Here is a 21540-nt window from a genome sequence, read left to right on the forward strand (position 1 = left end):
TTTATCAGCAATCATTTGAAGACTTTGACAACAAGGAATTAGTGTTGAGTTTGTGCTGACCCATTAGTAGCACAGGAGCTCTCGGTTGCACTATTACAAACTGTTGTAGAAATGACATTATTTACATTTACACTATTTACTGTCCAGTGTCACCCAAATGAGGATGGGTTTCCTTCTGAGCCTAGTTCCTCTCAAGGTTTCTTCTTCATATCATCTCAGGTAGATTTTCCTCCGGCTTGTTCGTTAGGGATAAATATTAGAGATATATATTATTCAAAATTATAAATTAATTAAATTAAATATTAATTATAAATTAATATTTTTAATATGATTTTAAACTTTAAATGTATATAGTCATTTATTTCCTCTTATTATATATTTATTTATTTTTCTCTTCAGTTTCTATACTTCTGTAAAGCTGCTTTGAGACACTGTAAGTTGTTAAAAGCGCTATACAAATAAATTGAATTGAATTGAATTTTATGGGGAGAAAAGGGAAAAGTTGAGTTGTAATTAAGAGGGAGATAAGACAGCCATGACCTCTTGGGTCAGGGTAATTAATAAATATATATAATAAAGAGGAGCAAACTATTAATGAAGAGTGTGTTCTATCATCGATGGCTATTGCAACTATTACACTAGGTATAAGGGTGCAAATGAGGGAGTCATTTAATATATAGGCTGTATCTTAACCTCATGCCCAGTCTTCTTAGAATAGATTCTGGATCTTCAGACATCCTGAACATGATAATGAAGTTACTATGATAAGGTAGCTAGGGCTAATAAATGATAAGGTACAGTAGATAGGGCTTTATGCAGGAACCGCTGGGATAAAAGTTCTTCAGGCACTTTTTCCACTTCTTATTATGAGTTTGTGTTATTACTTAATATACAATATATCCTAAAAGAATGTGGATACCTGACCCCAACACCTATAGGTGGGTCTTCTGTGTACTGTTAACACAAAGATGTACACAATTGTATATAACTGCCAAATACTGTAAATGTAAATGTAAATGTAAATGTAAATATAACGTGTTTGTATGTTGTAGAATTAAGATTTCACTTCACAGGATCTAAAGGGCCACAGTGTACCAAGCGAGGTCCATGAAGACACGATTTGCAAAGATGGGTGCACATGTACACAAGTAGCCTTCACTGACCCCTGACCTCAACCCCACTGACCTCCGTTGGGATGAATACATATTAAAGTAAGGAATCAAAGTATCAGTTCCTGATATTTTCTTTGCAAAGTCTATACTAATATAAAAAATGAATACTGTGTGCTTATGTTTTACAAACTGAATTTGACTCTTTGACCATTTCGCACAACAGCCCTTCCATTTCATAATATTTAAAAGTTTCCCTGTTCCCAACTCTCAAATTCTACTAATCAGCTTATTAAGACCTTCTTAAGTTGAAAAAGAGAGGGAAAATGCTCAAATTTACAAGACACGGTTGCATTTTGAAGTTTTGCATTTTGCATTTTGTATTTTGTGTACCAATAGGGAAAGGTTGAGAAGACAGAAGTAACAGCACTAGTAGACTAATATATTTTTTCTCAGTTGGTGAAAGACTTTATTATTCCTGCACTGGAGTTAAGTACTGTTTAAATAATCAGTTAAATAAAGATTCATTCTTTGGATTCTTTGGGATGAATCTTTGTCAAATTGAATCCTACCTTTGACAATGCTGCAATAGACTGTACTTAATGTGGAAAGCTAATATTGCATACCAGCACCATGGATGACAGATACTTGGAGATGGGAAAGGGAACACAGAAGAACTCAGGAAGGTTTTGAAGACTGTTCTTTAAAACTTGTGAAGTACTTCACATTTATAGATGAACGGATGGAGATTAGACAAAGCTCAGCTGTTCGGTGATCCAGCTGTTTTTCCTCACTGATAACTGTTTAGACTTTGCATGCCACTGTAAGCTCTCTTATTGACCTCAAAACCCTGCTATTAGTTCATGCTTGCAAATGCTCATCAACAGTTAGATATCTTCCTCACTTCTGAGTTGAGAAACCTGGAGCATTTTTGTTCTCTGACTTAATATTCTCATATATACATAAGCTACTTCAGCTTTGCAAACCCAATTCAGACTTTTTCTGCCCCCATCTGGACAAATGAGGCATACGCAGCTTCTCAAACATATTGCTGTTCCTTCAAGAGTTCCTCTGTGTTTTTTGGGATTTATTTATTAGACCTGCTTGTTGTGAAATCAGACAAACAGATCAATACATTTTTTGTTAAATCCAGACAGATTGCAGAAAATCTGCAAAATGTTAATTACAAAAAAGGAGGCTTTTTTTTATGTTTTTATTTAGTGCTGCCCTGATTCAGCTATTCACATAAAAAAGATTTATATATCACACAAGACACAATAATAACTGACTGCACAAATAAACAAGTGCAAATATTTAATTACATTTGATTCTTAATACTGCAGGTTGATCATCGACTGTTGCCAGCAGTGCTGGCATATGATGCATATGATGTTGAGCTCCAACTTTACACACTAGGGATAACTGAGGGTCTTGTGTTACATACAACCTGTGTGCTTCAGGGTTGTCCTCCTGGTCCTCTGGTTTCTTTCCTTAGTCACCCAGGCACCTCAGCCAAACTAGATGGCTGAAGATTAGTTGAATAATAATAATAATTTAAAAAAATCACCTCGTCTTTCTTCAGTCATCAGCTGTCCAGTTTGGGAAAAGAGGGAAAGACTAGTGGAAGCTAGACTAAGAAAGAAAGTGGATATTTGTGAATAAGAGAATGTCTTTCATGTGCAGAAAGAGCATGACTGGTGCAATTTTTGCTCTGAGATTGTTAATGGAGAAGTACATAGATAATAATAATAATAATAATAATAATAATAATAATAATAAATTTATTTTGTACAGTGCCTTTAAAAGATGTTTCCCAAAGCGCTTGACATAAAAGATGAAATTAAAAGATACATATAATATTACAGACACTAAAACTAACCATACAAAAAATAAAAAGCTTCAAATATCACCCCCAAGAGATGGTCAGAAGAAGCTGCACTGCATCTTTGTGGATTTAGAGAAAGCATATGACAGGATGTGGTACTGTATGAGGATGTCAGGAGTGGCACAGAAGTATGTCAGAGTAGTTCAGGATATGTTTGAGAGGAGTATTACAGCAGTGAGAGTCATACAGAGGAGTTTAAGGTGAAGGTGGGGCTACATCAAGGATCTTCTTTGAGTCCCTTCTTGTTTGGTATTTTAATAGATAGGTTGACAGGTGAAGTCAGATAGGAATCTTCAGGGACAATGATGTTTGCGGATGACATTGTGATCTGTAGTGAGAGTAAAGAGCAGGAACATCTGGAAAAGATGCTCTGGAAAGAAGAGGAATGAAAGTTAGTCGTAGTAAGAGCGAATACATGTGTTTCAACGAGAGGGAAGGATGTAGAACAGCGACATTACAGGGGGCTGAGATCAAAATAGTGCAGGAGTATTTGTGGTCAAACATCTAGTGTGATGGGAGTGTGGAAAAGAGGCGAGTGCAAGCAGGTTAGAGTAGGTGGAGGAAAGTGTCAGGAGTGTCGTGTGACAGAAAAGTGTCAGCAAGTATCAAAGGAAAGGCCTACAAGACATTAGTGAGATGGAGGTAGACAAGATGAGGATGTTGAAGTTCTCTTTAAGAGTGACGAGGATGGACAGGATTAGAAAAGAGCACATAAGAGGGACAGCTGAGGTTGGCTGTTTTGGGGACAAGGTCAGAGAGGATAGATTGAGATATGGTCATGGTTTGGACATGGTTTGGGAGATATTTGGTTATATTGGTAGGAGGATGATAGGAGCTGCCAGGTAAGAAGTCAAGAGGAAGGCCAAAGAGGAGATACCGTAATTTCCGGACTATTGAGTGCACCTGAATATAAGCCTCACCCACTGAATTTAAAAAAAATTATTATTTTGAACATAAATAAGCCGCACATGTCTATAAGCCGCAGGTGCCTACAGGTACATTGAAACAAATAAACTTTACACAGGCTTTAACAAAACACGGCTTGTCACGAAAATAAATAGGCTTTAAAGAAACACGGCTTGTAACGAAAAGTAAAAAACTTTGTACCCTGATGGACAGGCCTGTACGTCTCAGAAATCTGATTGTCCGATGGTCCACCTCTAAAATCCACAAACTTCATCGCGGTGGTGATTGTTTTGGCTTTCAGTCGGATCTGCGCAGTCGGAAACACCTTGGCCGTCTTCTCTCTGTGTGTTGACCCAGTCTTCGAGCTCATTTTCTAGTTGGTGCCTTTCTTCCCTCTGAAAGCTTTAGTTGTCTTTTTGCACCGAGTCAATTCCTCACGCTGTTTTCAACGTCTTATCATCGACTCATTAAGACCAAGCTCCCGTGCAGCAGCTCTATTTCCTTTTCCAACAGCTAGATCAATCGCCTTCAACTTGAAAGCTGCATCATATGCATTTCTCCGTGTCTTTGCCATGATGAGGGTGACAAAATGACTACCGTAATCAGAATGATGGGAAGTTTGAGAGTGCTCAATTTAATCTAAACAGTCTAATGAAAGCTTCATGCCGCCAAAAAACTGAAGATTTTTGAAAAAAAAGAAAATAAATTAAAGCGGGAAAAATCCATATATTAGCCGCGTCATTGTTTAAGCCGCAAGGTATATGGATGTGTTAAAAGAGGACATGAAGGTAACTGATGCAGCAAGAGTAGAGAATGCCGAGGATAGAGCTAAGTGGAAACAGATGATTCACTGTGGTGACCACTAATGGGAAAAGCTGAAAGTAGAAGAAGCTGTCGAATTTGGGGGAGTCTTTGCACATGATTCTTGCTGACAGCAGTGGAACTTGATGTGATCTTCTGCTGTTGTAGCTCATCCACCTCAATGTGTCCAGACATTTGATGCTGGAATGATCGATTTAGCAAAAAGGTGATAAAAATGATCAATGGACCAGAGACTTTCTGACCTAAGTGTGCATGCTCTCTACAGTACATTTCAAATACTTTCTTTTGAGGCACCGTGAATAAAAGCTACAACATGTAAACATAAAAAACCTCTGAAAATAATATAGAAATTAGATTCCTTAGCTGCTATGAGTTTCCTAGAAAATACTTTAATAGCAAATCACTGTGAGGGTTGTTTAATGCTTCTATACTGTACATGGTGGCTAAACCACACACTTACACTTAAACATTCATGAGGGACTTTCTTGATGAATATTAGTTCAGATAATCATAAATAAATATAAAAACAAACTATTAATGTATATTATTTACTAATATTTGTGATGGATTCTAAAACATATAACATATACTAAATAGCCCAAATATAAAACTTGAAGAATCTCCTATCAGATCTGGTTAAAAATGTGTGTTAGATAAAGTTCTTGTTATGTTCGTATTAACTGGTGGAGTGAATGTACAAGCAGAATAGACAACTGCTTCTTTGTGACAGCGATGAAATCATGTGATTAGGGCTGGCCTCTTTCTTCTTATAATCCTCAGTGAACCACAATGTCTCAGCCCGGAGGCATTTCTTTTCATAGTGAGACTTCCACCAACACTCCCACAATGCATTGCTCTAAGGTCTGCAGCATTCATGTGCTGCATCAGAGCCTTATTTTAAAAGATTAAAGCTTGACCTTATGTAATGGCTTGAGCATTTGACCCACGATATAGATCAGCCAAAACAAGAGCCTGGGCTATCCCACAGTGTGCAGGTTTCATTAAGGAGTTCTTGCATACATTTGCAAGTACAAGGAAATCGCAGCTTGGTATGAGAGTATACATACTGACTGCGTATGCAGAACCCATAGGCTTCTCTATTCATTAATTCATTCATTCATTTTCTACCGCTTTATCCGAACATCTCGGGTCACGGGGAGCCTGTGCCTATCTCAGGCGTCTTTGGGCATCACGGCAGATTGGCTTCTCTATTTTTCAAGTGAATTTATTTTCTCAAAGCAGTTTTATAGAAGCATAGAAACAGAAAAGAAAAGAAAAGAAAAGAAAAGAAAATTCAAACTAAGTTACCTAGCTAAGATTTGTCTCTAACATCTATCCCTAATGAGCAGGCCTAAGGACGATTGTGGTCAAGGAAAAAATCCATGAGATGATATGAGGAAGAAACCTTGAGAAGAACCACACTCAGAAGGTAACCCATCCTGATTTGGATGACACTAGACAGTAAATGTCAATGTAAACAAAAGCACAAAGCTCTCACTCACTTTCTACCGCATATCCGAACTACCTCTGGTCACGGGGATCCTGTGCCTCATCAAGACCTCTCAGGCGTCATCAAGCATCAAGGCAGGATACACCCTGGACGGAGTGCCAACCCATCCCAGGGCACACACACACTCTCATTCACTCACACACTACGGACAATTTTCCAGAGATGCCAATCAACCTACCATGCATGTCTTTGGACCGGGGGAGGAAACCGGAGTACCCGGAGGAAACCCCCAAGGCACGGGGAGAACATGCAAACTCCACACACACAAGGCGGAGGCGGGAATCAAACCCCCAACCCTGGAGCTGTGAGGCGAACGTGCTAACCACTAAGCCACTGAAGCACAAAGCTAACTGACATAATAGCAGTTCAAAGAGGTTGTGATTGTCTTCAAATGGTTTTATCCTCAGTAATCCTATGGTTCACAGGTTGTCCATGCAGACCTGTCTCCAGCACAGTGCACCACCAAGCAACAAGACTCAAACCAGGGGTATGGCATCAAGAATCAGGAAAGAAGAAGTGGTCACACTAGGGACTCGTAATTAGCATGTAAAAAAGTTTCTTTCTTACTCTGTGAGTCTCACCTTCAGTCGAAAACAGCTGTATGGTGCAGGATAAAATAATCCAATCCAATTACAATAATGGATCCAATCATCAATACATTACTCAGTCATCAAAAGAACACAATATTTGTATCTGAGTGACTCTTAGCCTCATTAAAAACAGTATTTGTGCCCTAGTGGTTCTTATTCTCAAACAATATCAGTATTGGCATTTGAGTGGAATTTGTCCTCAAAAAGGATTACCATCGAGAGGGAGCTGTACTGATGCTGTCAGCAGTTATTGTCCCACATAGAAAAAGTTATTAAAAATTATAGTGCTGTAAAAAAGAGTACACTGTTCTTGTATATCACTACATTGGAAATTAATTCAGTAGTTAAGGCATTGGACTACTGACCAGGAGGTTGTGAGTTTGAATTTCAGGACCATCAATCTGCCACTCCTGGACCCATGAGCAAGACTCTTAAACCTCATGTTGTGTACGGAGATTAAAGTAAGTTGCTCATTATAAGGATGTCTGCCATATTCTGTAAAGGACTGTGTTATAGAAATATTGTAGTAGAGTGTTAGGCATAACATTTAAGCATCGCCCTTTCATCTGTGAGTTCAATAACCAATAATGCCACAGCCATCCCTGGCAGGAGGGAGGGCGTACTCCTTCATTTTCCTGTCAGTCACAGTAACACTACACAATCATGGATGTCTGTGAGCTTATGCATGTGGAAAAAGGCAGTTAGCACTTTCCTGCAAGTACAGTAGATTACTCTGGCTGACTTCAGGCTTAGCCTTCACCCTCTCTCTGTGGTAAATATTGTATGATGGGAAGAGCTGACTGGCAGGTGGAAACTGGTAAGTGACCAAACTGGGGAGAAATGTATGCCAGGGCATTTATCAGTGTGAGGGTATTTACAGTATGAGTGTGGAATCATTTATCATTGAGAGGGTATTTATGGACATGGGGGTATGTATGGGTGTGGGGGAATTTTGGTTGTGGGGCATTTATTGGGGTATTTATGGGTGTGGTGCATTTATCTTTGTGGTATTTATAGGCTTGGGGATAGAAATCTCAAGGGAGGAATTCTGTGTTAGTGCTTTTTACGGTAGGGTGTATTTATAGGTGTGGGGGAATTTAACTGTGGGGGTTATTTAATGGCATGGGATCATGTAGCTGTGGGGCTACAAAGTTACATGCTGCCATAATTAAAAGTTTCTTCCCTGTGAGCATATCCCAATTAGCCTGTGATTTGTTATGCAAGACTAAGTTCCTTGTCACACTGCAAAATGGGTACAACAGTTCCATGAAGCTGACAAGATTGACATGATCATTCTAAACCCAACTGAATATGTCTGAAAAATCCTTTTCACCAACTTTATTGTTAAGAAACACACTACAGTTACCAAACTGTGGAAGAGACTGGAAGAAGAGTGAACCAAGATCCCAGCAGTGTGAGAATCATTATGTTACTGTCGTAACCCCAGTTCTCTGAAACATCGAGTGGAGAGATCCACCTATGGGAAGGGCATCTGTTCCTGACCTCTACAGAAGCATCCAATTGCACCAAGTCTGGCTTGACAGACAGGAGCGTGTGCCAAAGGCAGGTAAGGTAACGCCCCTTACCCGAGTGCATAATGCACCTGCACGCGCTGCCTTTCCTCAGTGTACATATTCACTTCTCGTGCAGCAAGCGGGGCAAACTTGGTGGATCTCTCCACTCGATGTTTCAGAGAACCGGGGTTACGACAGTAACCTAATGTTCTCTTTCATCATCTCGTGTTCGAGATCCACCTATGGGAGATATAGACAACTCCCCGGTTGCCCAATACACTCACAGCGAGGCCCTGTAAGCCAGAGGACGGCCAAAAAGGTTGGAGGAGCAGAAGTCGCGAGAAGTGAATATGTACACTGAGGAAAGGCAGCGCGTGCAGGTGCATTATGCACTCGGGTAAGGGGCGTTACCTTACCTGCCTTTGGCACGCGCTCCTGTCTGTCAAGCCAGACTTGGTGCAATTGGATGCTTCTGTAGAGGTCAGGAACAGATGCCCTTCCCATAGGTGGATCTCGAACACGAGATGATGAAAGAGAACTAGTGCTGTCCTGCAGCTGCAGATTTGCTGAGGTCATTCAAAGCAAGGGCTTCTAAAGTTCCTACTGATTTTTCACAGCTCTAACCCTCAAAGTTTTAGCTGTAATCCTCTATGTGGTATAGCAGTCTCTAATTTTAAATCACTGTGTTTTTCTCAAAATTAATGTTTTTGTTGTTCATGTTTTGTTAGGGTCCTTGTCACTACTTGTACCTGCAACCAATCAGGCTGCACAGGTAGTCAAGTTCCTCCAGGATGGCACAGCCATCACAAGGAACTATATGTCCCCCAGCACAGTTTCAAGAGCATAGGGGATAACCGGGAGACATAATTACACAGGGAGAACATTTATCCTTTGCTGCTCCTTCATGCGAGAAGGAACAGAAGGAGCACCTCCAGGACCCTACAAAATGACCTCCAGCAGGCTACTGCAGAAACAGACTCCATGAGGGTGGCATGAGGACCTGACATCTTCTATTGGGACCTACTGTATATTCACAGCCAAGTACCATGCACCTCAATTTACATTTGCCAGAGAACAGCAGAACTGGCAAATCCTCCACATGTGACAGACATGAAGTAATCATCCAGCATGACCAGGTTGGTGGTGAACTAGTGATGGTAAGGGAAGAAATATCCTTGGTGGGTCTTACAGACCTCCATGTGCTAGCCAACGGTACCCTTACATTGCAGTTAGGTACCAAAATGAAATTCTCAGAGCCATTGTTGGAACTTTTACTGGAGCTCCTGGTGCATTGTGCAGAGATGACAAAATCCTCGTTGACTGGCCCTTATGTTCCCCAGACCTGAATCCATTTAATAACCCCTGGGTCGTAATGTATGAGTGTCCAAAGCCACCAAGTAGCACAGACCATGGATTGTCCAGGGGCTCATTGATGCCCTGATCCAGGTCTGGGAGGAGATCCACCAGGACACCATCCACCATCTGAACAGGAGCATGTACTTATGTACTTATGGGCATGGGTGTACACAATACTAACAAATTAAGTATCGCTGTAATGAAATTCAGGCAAATTGGATCAGCCTGTAATTTACATTTCTTATTTTGAGTTTTGCTGTGATTTTGACTCCAGCCCCGATTGGATTGATGACTTTGGTTTCTATTCACTACTGTCACATTTTGTTCTAAACAATTTACATAGTGTAAAGAAGTAAAGATTTTATCTCATTCATCGAGATCCAAAATGTGATTTCTTTTTAGCAGCATACAAACATACACACAAAGTGCGGAGACGCAATGGAAAGAACAGCTTATCATTACAGGAATGTAATACTGTTTTATTTGTAAGAAACTGATGATGGCAGATACAGTTTAAAAAGGAGAAATTGAGCACACCATAGTACAAAAAAAGAAGTTTGCACCACAGGAAGACAGAAAACAAAAGGATACACAAGCCACACTAAGCTCACAGTGTAAGTAGTCATCTCTGTAGATGATCATGAAGTCCATAGAATGAAAAGATCAAGATTGGGAGAGGAGCACCATTGCGATTTGTTTACTTTTGATTTTTAAACCTGGATACATTACAACAGCATTTTACCATCATACAGCACAAATGAAAAAGGAAAAATTGATCTGCAGATTGATTATGTAACATTCTATACTGTTTTTTGCACATCAGATGTACTTTAATCAAAGCACTCATTAGAAAACATGGCCCAAGGTTCTCAAAACCACATTAACGTAATCTTGTGATATCAAGGATACAAATTTAAACTGAAAATTTGCTGGTGTTGAAGACTCAACCATCTCATTTTCCAAGTAAGTCAGGCAGTGTTGCATGAGCACAAACATTGGCAGTGCAGGGCAGAGGGTATGACATTGGCAAGAACTAAAGGAATAAAATGGTAAAAAGCCATAAACCCAAATATATTTGAATAGTCAGCTAATAAACACAGAAGAGCTGCTATATTACTGCTACATGAGATTAGCACAGTGATAAAAAAGGAACGCCCATCATGCATAGGAACGCATTATCTATGCCCTATTCCACACAGCTGACCATAAATAAAAAAATTGTGATGTTTGGATTTTGAGATCCAACTTATAGTACTAAGGATTACAGGATGCAAGAAGTTTAATTTTCTGGTATTACTTTTCTTACACCATCAGGAGAGGTGTCTTTGTTCCCCAAATGGAATGTAAATGTAAAAAAAAAAGACAATATAAAATCTATCACAATGTTCACAGATGTACCATACACTCTATGGCCAAAAGCACGTGACCACTTGACCATCACAGCAATGTGATACTGTTGTCAGAAATGTGGAAGCACAGAATGCTGACAGTGTGCCAGGCTTTACATCAGCACCTGACCTCATTACTCTGTTGGCTGAATAAGCAAATTCCCCCAGTCTAGTGGAAAGCCTTTCGATTAGAGTGGAGCTTATAACAGCGAAAGGGGGATAAATGTAGAATCGGATGTTCAACAAGCACATACTGCTGTGATGGATAAACTTTTGGCCATATTGAGAGTTTCTATTGGGCTTAAGCTTAATCCTAGAAACTAGGTTCTGCACACAATGTTAGTAGATTTGTTAGGGAGAAAAGGAAGACGGAATTTCTGCACCTATTTCATATACTTTGGAGTCAAATACGTCAATGAAAAACTAAACAGAAATGTTCAAACATTTTTTTAATTTGATTCAAACACTTGCCAATACAGAAAGGGAATTCTACCAAGGCAGAGATTAAAAGTTGCGAAATGGTAAAATGATACATTAAATATTAAATTGTAAAAAAAAAAAAAAAAAAAAAGTCTATGCACTCAAAGTGCGTAAATGAATATTTGTTTTTCCAATTATTTGTTTGTCCTCTGAATCCACTGCTATAGTGGACAGTGAATTAAAATTATAATTTTTTCGACAAAAGCAAATCAATTAGTAAAAATGATGTCACAGAGGATGATTTTGCAACTACGCTGGTAATGTCACAGTTACAAAAATATCCCAAATGATCACGAATAAACAGTTACTAATCACAATCATGGCAGTTTGTGGCCAATTTCGGAAAGTTCATAAACAAAATCAACCTTCTTTGCAGCAAAAACTGACTTCCTAGACCATGAGAAAATGTTCTGACACACAAACAAAGACAAACACAGACATCAGACTGGTCTCCCTCCACTCAGTCTATAAGGCACAGTCACAGGATCGAAGCTGGAGAAAAGGTGACTGCAACAAGCCTTTCACTAAAAATAATCGCATAGGAATAAAATGCAATGTAAACTGATGAAAAGGTGAAATTTTTAAAAGGATTGTTTTGCTAATTCACATCTGAGCCAAATGCAAAATCTAAGATTTTGTGAAGGAAGTACATTGTTAAATATGAAAACATGATTAGTATAGCATTATTATAATATTGAAATACATGCCATCCATCTTGTGAGGGGAAAAACTAAAACATCCCCTCTATTCACACTGTGGCAAAAAGGAACAGTCAAAGATGAATATCTAATGAGGAATAAAGTTGCAGGTTCCCCTGTAGCTGCAGGAACTTTACATGATACTTCATGCTCCATCTCTCCTGAGCCCAGCGAGATCAGTTGAGCAGCCACGTCTAGACGAGCACATCTTCTCTCAGAAGGTATCGGAGGATGTACTTCTAATGTAGCTACTTTAATTCTGGATTCAACCCAAATTACTTTCCATACAGCGTTCATTGTGTCCGAAATGCGTAACATGATCCGAGACAGCAGGAGGGAGTGAATGTGTAGAGATGAGGGAGGAGACAAGGACAAAACTGGATCTAGTTATAAGTATTAGAACTCCTCCTGGTCTTCTGCTTCAGCATCTGGTATGACAAAGCCCTCCTACAATAGTGACAGAAGAGAAAGAGAAAACAAGTGTCATGGATTTGAGAGACTTCATAGTTCCTTAAATTAGGCTCTGTTTAAAATTGACATACAGTATGCAAACGTTTAGGAACCCCTGACAATTTCCATGATTTTTATTTAGAAATATTTGGTTGTTTAGATCAGCAATTTAATTTTGATCTATCAAATAACTGAAGGACACAGTAATATTTCAGTAGTTTCAACTTTAGCCAGATTCCCAGTACCGGCACAGGCCTCACAGCTCCACAGCATGATGGAACCTCCACCAAATTTTACTGTGGGTAGCAAGTGTTTTTCTTGGAATGCGGTGTTCTTTTGCCGCCATGCATTAGGCCCCTTGTTACGACCAAATAACTCAGTCTTTGTTTCATCACGCCACAGCACCTTATTCCAAAATGAAGCTGGCTTGTCCAAATGTGCGTTTGCATATCTCAAGCGACTCTGTTTGTGGTGTTTGTGCAGAAAAGGCTCTCCCCTACAGCATCACCTTGGGCAAAGTGCGCAGAATTGTTGAACGATGTACAATGACAGGATCTGCAGCAAGTTGATGTTGTAGGTCTTTGGAGGTGGTCTGTGGGCTGTTTTTGACCGTTCTCACCATCCTTCGCCTCTCCAATATTTTACATGGCTTGCCACTTCTGGCCTTAACAAGAATTGTGCCTGTGGTCTTCCATTTCCTCACTATGTTCCTCACAGTGACACTGACAGCTTATATCTCTGCGATAACTTTTTGTAGCCTTCCCCAAAATAATGTTGAACAATCTTTGTTTTCAGGTCATTTGAGAGTTGTTTTGAGGCCTCCATGTTGCCACTATTCAGAGGAGAGTCAAAGAGAACAACATCTTGCAATTGGCCTTTTATTACCTTAAAAACCAATTGTGTGTTCTAATTAATCAGTGCTAAGTAGTTACAGGTATTCAAATCAACAAAATGGCAAGGGTGCCCAAATTTATGCACCTGTCTAATTTCATTTTGATGCATATTGCAAATTTTTTTGTTAATCCAATATACAGTGCCTTGCAAAAGTATTCGGCCACCTTGAACTTTGCGACCTTTTGCCACATTTCAGGCTTCAAACAATGATATGAAACTGTAATTTTTTGTGAATAATCAACAACAAGTGGGACACAATCATGAAGTGGAACGAAATTTATTGGATATTTCAAACTTTAACAAATCAAAAACTGAAAAATTGGGCGTGCAAAATTATTCGGCCCCCTTAAGTTAATACTTTGTAGCGCCACCTTTTGCTGCGATTACAGCTGTAAGTCGCTTGGGGTATGTCTCTATCAGTTTTGCACATCGAGAGACTGAAATTTTTGCCCATTCCTCCTCGCAGAACAGCTCGAGCTCAGTGAGGTTGGATGGAGAGCGTTTGTGAACAGCAGTTTTCAGTTCTTTCCACAGATTCTCGATTGGGTTTAGGTCTGAACTTTGACTTGGCCATTCTAACACCTGGATATGTTTATTTTTGAACCATTCCATTGTAGATTTTGTTTTATGTTTTGGATCATTGTCTTGTTGGAAGACAAATCTCCGTCCCAGTCTCAGGTCTTTTGCAGACTATATCAGGTTTTCTTCCAGAATGGTCCTGTATTTGGCTCCATCCATCTTCCCATCAATTTTAACCATCTTCCCTGTCCCTGCTGAAGAAAAGCAGGCCCAAACCATGATGCTGCCACCACCATGTTTGACAGTGGGGATTGTGTGTTCAGGGTGATGAGCTGTGTTGCTTTTACGCCAAACATAACGTTTTGCATTGTTGCCAAAAAGTTCAAATTTGGTTTCATCTGACCAGAGCACCTTCTTCCACATGTTTGGGGTGTCTCCCAGGTGGCTTGTGGCAAACTTTAAACAACACTTTTTATGGATATCTTTAAGAAATGGCTTTCTTCTTGCCACTCTTCCATAAAGGCCAGATTTGTGCAGTATACGACTGATTGTTGTCCTATGGACAGAGTCTCCCACATCGTGATCATGGGCCTCTTGGCTGCATCTCTGATCAGTCTTCTCCTTGTATGAGCTGAACGTTTAGAGGGACAGCCAGGTCTTGGTAGATTTGCAGTGGTCTGATACTCCTTCCATTTCAATATTATCGCTTGCACAGTGCTCCTTGGGATGTTTAAAGCTTGGGAAATCTTTTTGTATCCAAATCCGGCTTTAAACTTCTCCACAACAGTATCTCGGACCTGCCTGGTGTGTTCCTTGTTCTTCATGATGCTCTCTTCGCTTTAAACAGACCTCTGAGACTATCACAGTGCAGGTGCATTTATACGGAGACTTGATTACACACAGGTGGATTCTATTTATCATCATTAGTCATTTAGGTCAACATTGGATCATTCAGAGATCCTCACTGAACTTCTGGAGATAGTTTGCTGCACTGAAAGTAAAGGGGCCGAATAATTTTGCACGCCCAATTTTTCAGTTTTTGATTTGTTAAAAAAGTTTGAAATATCCAATAAATTATATTCCACTTCATGATTGTGTCCCACTTGTTGATTATTCACAAAAAATTACAGTTTCATATCATTATGTTTGAAGCCTGAAATGTGGCAAAAGGTCGCAAAGTTCAAGGGGGCCGAATACTTTCGCAAGGCACTGTACCTCATTTCACTACTGAAATATTACTGTGTCCTTCAGTTATTTGATAGATCAAAATGAAATTGCTGATCCAAACACCCAAATATTTCTAAAGGAAAATCATGGAAATTGTCAGGGGTTCCTAAACTTTTGCATATGACTGTACGTACACACATTTTTGGCCAACTTTGCACTCTTGACTCGAGCCGTGGATCAAATGTGGCATTGTCTGAGCTCAAACCTGCGATCTCCTGATAGCAAGGTGAATGGCATTATGTTGGCCAATCTTACGTCTGACTGAATAGCAGTACCACACTGTGACCAGCGTGTCCCAGTTTACAACAATTTGACAAGTTACAAAAGCTTAATGTAAGTCCCATAATAAACTCGCAGGACAAGGCCAAAGAATAAAAACACAAATGACCAGAATAACAGTAACAGTTAACAGATCTTACTAGTCGCTAGAAATTCTGGCATTCTTTCCCATTTTGAACATTTTGTTCTGTATTAATCACAAAATGTTGCTTTCCTTTTAATTCCTTGGTCACTGCTCATATCCCTTACACATTTATGATATGGCTACTATAAATACACACCGAGCCACAGCTGTGAATGTATTAGTGTCATCCAACCTGCTCTTCACTCACATCTGTGGCGTAGAGAATATCCACAATCCTCTGCAGGGTAGGGTCTCCCTCACTCTCCTTCTCCTGGCAGATCAGCTCAATGTTCCTCAATTTGCCAAAGTAGAAGTCCCGCTCCTTCTCCATGTCCTGGATTGTGGACTTCAGGATATTCAACTGAGAAAGAGAAGACAATGTTCTTAAAAAAAAAACTTAAAAGTGTCTTTCCTTCTGTAGAGAGAAATACATTCATTTAGTGAGTATCAATTTATGTGAATAAAAAAAGTCCCTCGTGTTTTTGCTACAAACTGTAATGGCAGTAATCCATAAGTCTACAGCAACAATGACTTGTCTGTCTGTTAAAGGCCTCAGGTTTCTTTAATCTGCGGAATCCTTGACTTAAAACCACGTCTCACTCACATCATTCCATTCATTTAACATGTTTCACCATTTTGAAAAACCCACAAAAACTTATAACCATAACAATTGCTGTTTTTGTCCTAATCAAATCATGGATACCTCTTGTACAAGTTCTGCCCTTTCATCGTCGCCACCAGCGCCTGGCCTCCGTGCTGAACTGGGAGTCATCTTGGGTGCTACCTTGGCCACAGCGGCCCTTTGTGGCGCTGAAATAAACAAACCAACAGTTATATAAAATAATTACAAAAAAAAGTCTAAAACCAAAAATTCCAACTGTATGTGTAACTATAACTTTGTAAGATATCAGCACTTCACAACTGTCAGCAGAAAATATCATGGTGTAGTAATGCTGTAAGCAAGCAAAGCTTCTTGAATGTACTTGGAAAACTAAACCCTTGCATGCTGATTAAGGCAAGCACTGAATGTATAAAAAAAAACCTCAATTGGATTCCGCTTTGCAAGTCATAGCATGTTAAAGCTCATCCAAATGAACCAACCTGCATTCATGATCTTTTTGGGCTTGTTGAGAGCAGGCATAGCTGGGTTGGGCACGGACATTGTGTCCTGCCCCTGGCGTGCCTCCACTGGGTCATACTCTTTTCCGTCATAGTTGGCATCAAAGAACTTCTTAAACCACTGCACAAACTCAAAGTTGTCCTGGAACTTGCCCTTTATCAACTTGTCGACAGGGATAATCTAAGGTAGGGGGGAGATGGTTAAACACCAAAGTGACCATTAGATGAGCAATAAATTTAGAGCACAAACTAGCAAGGTGAAAGAGAATAAAGGGAGGTGACGTGCACACTGCAGAGTGCCTCACTTTTATTGGTGGTATAGATAAGAACGCCTATGCTTATCTGATCTTGAAGTCAACTTGCACGTATAACTTTCCTCTATAAAGATGTACTTAGAAACCTAAGCTGAATTCTGCTCTGAAACATAACTGCCCTCCTTCTCTAACTGCCAAAGCTGTGAACAAACAGCAGTGTTTCATTAGTAATCCAGCACATGTGCTGATCATTTGGCAGTGCACAGCTACAGTGGGTGTATACACACAGGGTGTCCCAAAAGGCTCCATACACAGGGGAAATTAACACTTGTTAGCAAGAAATTTTCCAAAAATGTTCCCATTCATAGTATTTATTTAGAGAGCCCTTAACAAAAAGAAACAGTTTCTCCAGGATTTTGCAATTGCCGGAATGAAGGTACAGTATAATCAAGAATCCTACATGCTGTTAGTAAGAGCTTACAAATTTCTACATTTCTGCAGATTTCAGGCAAGAGACCTCACGTCATCACAACATGCATTACACCAAAGGTCTCTGCACTGAACATGAGTACAGCTACTATAGGAGATGCAGGCATGCGTCTCTTCACTGGTAGTAGTTTAAAATAAAAGTCCTGGGCATGCAATTTCATCAAATCAAGTCATTTTCTGCAAGGAAAAAAGCACTAAAAGCATCAAGATGCATCACAAATTTTGAAGAAAATGTTTTGTCGGTAAATAACGTCCCCCATTTCCCCTTGGTATAGAGACTTTTGTTAAAACTGCACTAATTTTGTTTCCAGAGTATGACCTGAGAACACAAACTATTGCTAAGGAAAAAACTTATTTTCTGTAGTGATATTATATGACATGATGAGCAGTTTTGAGAAATTATTTCAAATATAGGGTTGGGGCTGAGAGTACTCACTTTGTCCACACCCATTTTCTTGAATCCAGCTTGCAAGATCTTAAAATTGTGAATGTATTCATGCTCTAACTTTGCTGAAAACTTGACTTTCTTCAAAGGCACACAGCCAGGAAAGAGCATGTCCATAAACTGGCAATAGGCACCACCTGTGGTGGAAAAACAAAAGTCGTCATTCAAATATTTAATGATTAATTCAAATGAATTATTAAGGTTATACTCAATTTTCCTTGTTGCTTGGTATACATTATATATAATAAAGCAACTGATTTCTCTAAATATGCTCACATCCACTTTAACCGGAACACCAGTAAATATGTACAGGTGTCCCATTAGACAACCATGTGGCAGCAGCACAATGCATATGATCATGCAGATACAGGACAAGAGCTTAATGATCACATCAAACATCAAGCTGAAGAAAATTGTGATGTGTAATTTCACAGTTCTGTGGGTGATGAACCTTGTTGATAAGAGAGATCAGAAGAAAATGGACAGTTGCCATTGCCAAAAAGCATATAGTAACTCATAAGTACTCTTTACAAGTGTAATATTCTGCTGTAGTAGCCCATCCACCTCAAGGCTTTATGTGCTGTGCATGCTGAGGTGCTTTTCTGCTCACCACAGTTGTAAAAAGACATTATATACGTTACCACTTCCTTCCAGGCAGCTCTTAGGGGTCTCAACCCACAGAATTGCCACTAACCGGAAATAAAGAACTGTTTTTTGGAACACTTTCCCTCATTCTGATGATTAATATGCACTTTAGCTGAAGCTCTTGACCTGTAGCTGCATGATTTTATGCAATATGCTGCTGCAACATGATTGGCTGATTAGATAAATGCAGAAATTCTTAGGTGTAGAGAAAAAACATTTTCACCATATTTTCCTAAACTTGCACCTAGCACAAGCCTCACCTGAACATAGTAGCTCAATCTTTGTGAGGTTCATCTGTAAAGACTCGTTGATCCACGCAAGCATGTCATGGCGACTCAGGTTGTCGCTCGTCACTGAAGTCGAGTATACATTTACAGCCATGTTCTAAAATTAGACAGGAGCATAGAAACAGACAATATAAGTAATACAATATCATATTTAATTAGTGCCTGTGTCCCCAGTACCTCATGGTGAGCTGCAAGCATAACAACCTGCTACTGGAAAAAACAGGTGCAGCTGAATCACTTCCTGACAGTTAGCAGGCGTGACTCAAAGTTTAAAGGCAGAACTGTCTGTGATTCCGACTGGAATGTTTTAATTCAATGACTCATTTGTTTGATTTGATATTTATTAAAGACTTAAGGTGGGTAGAATAGAATAGAAGCCTTTGTCACATATACATTACAGCACAGTGAAATTCTCTCTTCGCATATCCCAACTTTGGAGGGTGAAGTCAGAGTGCAGGGTCGGCCATGACACAGCACCCCTAAAGCAGTGAGGGTTAAAGGCCTTGCACAAGTGCCCAACAGCTGCAGCGTGGCAGTGCTGCGGCTTAAACCCTGGTCCTCTGACCAGCAACCCAGAGCCTTAATGCACTCGAGCCACTGCTGCACTGTTGGGTGTATAAAACATTCTGGATGCAAATTAGCAGCTCAGTGACTCTGGACTACTGGTCAGATGTTTAAGAGTTTCAGCCCTGCCAAGCTGCTACTGCTGCAAAATAATACGAGAGGTGTGATTTGGTTCCGTATCTTGATGCATTTTCTTTTTTAAGACAGGAAATCAGAGGTCAAGCATGTTAATAAGCTAGGCTGAACACATCAGCAAACAGCATTTGAGATACACCATGCTTCCTGCTGAGTCTAAGCAGTGGCTTATCAAAACAGGAACAATTTGAGCTGCCATAATCTTGCTTTGCATGTTCCATATCCTGGAGCATAGACTTTGTTGGTCCCAGGCACTGGATTTATGTTGCCCACAGCAATGACAATATTAAGCTAGTGGTGGTTTAAAAAAAAAAAAAAAAAAAGCCATTTAAAAAGCTTTTTGGACGACGACGACGACAACACACACACACACTCTCTCTCTCTCTCTCTCATATACACCTAAATGTGCTGTGCCTTTGTGTCTAAGGCTTGCTTGCAGTTTCATACACACCCATTAGCTGGATAACAGCACACAGCCCATTACAGTTTGAGCAGACATGAAGATTTCGGAGATGAGTGCAGACATGCATTGTGTGAGATACTTCAGGAGGAGAATAAGTTGCATGCAATTAAACAAATGACTCAGATCAGATATTTACAAGCTGATGCACTACAGTTTGTCCTGCTCAGGTCATTTAAAGAGGATGCAAACTACATAAGTACATAACAAATAAACGGTAAATACTTTATTGTTACAAAAAATAATAGTAAAAACAATCCACATACTGACATTTGTTTCTAGTGTCTAGAGACTCGTACAAAAAACGCAAATTTTCCTTCATCCGAATTACGTTTTACGTTTGTTTCATTTGGATAAAAAACATTTTTCAGAATGACAGCGTGTGTGATTGCAAACCCCGAGTTACAGTGTGGAAGAGAAGCCAGGCCTCGTTTGGGCCACACAGTGCTGCTCTTCCTCACATGACCAAGTTAACGAAATGTTTAACAAACGCCGAAACTAAAACTAAACACACGTCTCACGACGCTCCTCGTATTACAAACGCAAATGTCTTCACTGCGTCCGTTTCCTGTTTCCAGCAGCACACCGAACGCTACGTGATGTAGCAGAGCAAAAAAAATACCCTAGAAATTCAGACACGACTCAAATCATAACTACGGCTAACAGCAAACTGACCACTCGAGGCGAATTAACTTGCTAAACAACCCAATAAACAGCTTTAGCGACTAAAAGACTCGACACATATATGGTTAAGACTCCAATAAAGGGAAGTAACGTTAGCATGTAGCTTAGCAAAGCCGGCTAATAGCTAACTGAGCAGACAAGCTAGCTGGCTAACTGAGCAGAATAACGGAGCTACCGGTGTTTAGCCACATTAGCGTCATATATGTAGCTTCGCTAACGTATCATACAGAAAGACAAATAGTCGTTAATGTTATAAAACGACATCGGGGAAACTTTTACAAGAGTTATTTCTAAACTAGGACGTGTTTAATGAGCGGTTATGATACCAGTGTGCGTGTTATTCAGACTTCATATTAACGCTTTGTCTCATTGCAGCGAGCAGCTAACAATCCCTACATCCAGCCCCAAAACTTCCTACATTCACTTTACACTCGCATTCTCACGCGGTCTAGGACACACGTGTTCTTTAGCACGTCTGAAACGGCTCCTTTTAGTCACTTAAAGCGCAAGTCGAACTAAAAAGCCGGGTTTAGAAGCTCGCTGTTGTGTTTATTACCTCCTCTTTGCCGGCGCTCCCTTTTTTTTGGTCGGTTCGTTCAGACAGATGTTGACGTCATGGCGTAACAGTGTGAACCGGAAATAAAGTTGAAAGAAGGTCGTGTGCAGAAAAAAGCTCGCACGCCAAATTAAAAGACTTGGGTATGGTG

General features: G+C 39.9%; 1 protein-coding gene and 1 long non-coding RNA gene across 3 annotated transcripts in view; one reads left to right on the plus strand and one right to left on the minus strand.

The window, feature by feature from the left end:
* The window catches only part of LOC125140016, a 10866-nt gene extending 803 nt beyond the window's left edge, over positions 1–10063 (plus strand). Inside the window, exons 2-3 of the long non-coding RNA XR_007139202.1 lie at positions 1053–1211; positions 9065–10063. This is a non-coding gene — a long non-coding RNA (uncharacterized LOC125140016). The remainder of the gene's footprint in view (positions 1–1052; positions 1212–9064) is intronic.
* Positions 10064–11512: 1449 nt separating this feature from the next.
* On the minus strand, positions 11513–21540 carry mapre1b (microtubule-associated protein, RP/EB family, member 1b). Of its 2 annotated transcripts, none has more exons than XM_027145116.2 (7): positions 21390–21540; positions 18964–19087; positions 18050–18195; positions 16853–17051; positions 16455–16561; positions 15960–16112; positions 11513–12705 (listed from the first exon to the last, which is right to left on the minus strand). In XM_027145116.2, the coding sequence occupies exons 2-7, from the start codon at positions 19082–19084 to the stop codon at positions 12655–12657; spliced, it is 777 nt and encodes a 258-aa protein (XP_027000917.1). In that variant the 5' UTR covers positions 19085–19087; positions 21390–21540; the 3' UTR covers positions 11513–12654. The 2 variants fall into 2 exon arrangements, with proteins under 2 accessions (XP_027000917.1, XP_027000916.1); XM_027145115.2 differs by having other exon boundaries at positions 15945–16112.

This window comes from Tachysurus fulvidraco, chromosome 23 (assembly GCF_022655615.1).
Source record: "Tachysurus fulvidraco isolate hzauxx_2018 chromosome 23, HZAU_PFXX_2.0, whole genome shotgun sequence".
Taxonomy (NCBI): Eukaryota; Metazoa; Chordata; class Actinopteri; order Siluriformes; family Bagridae; genus Tachysurus; species Tachysurus fulvidraco.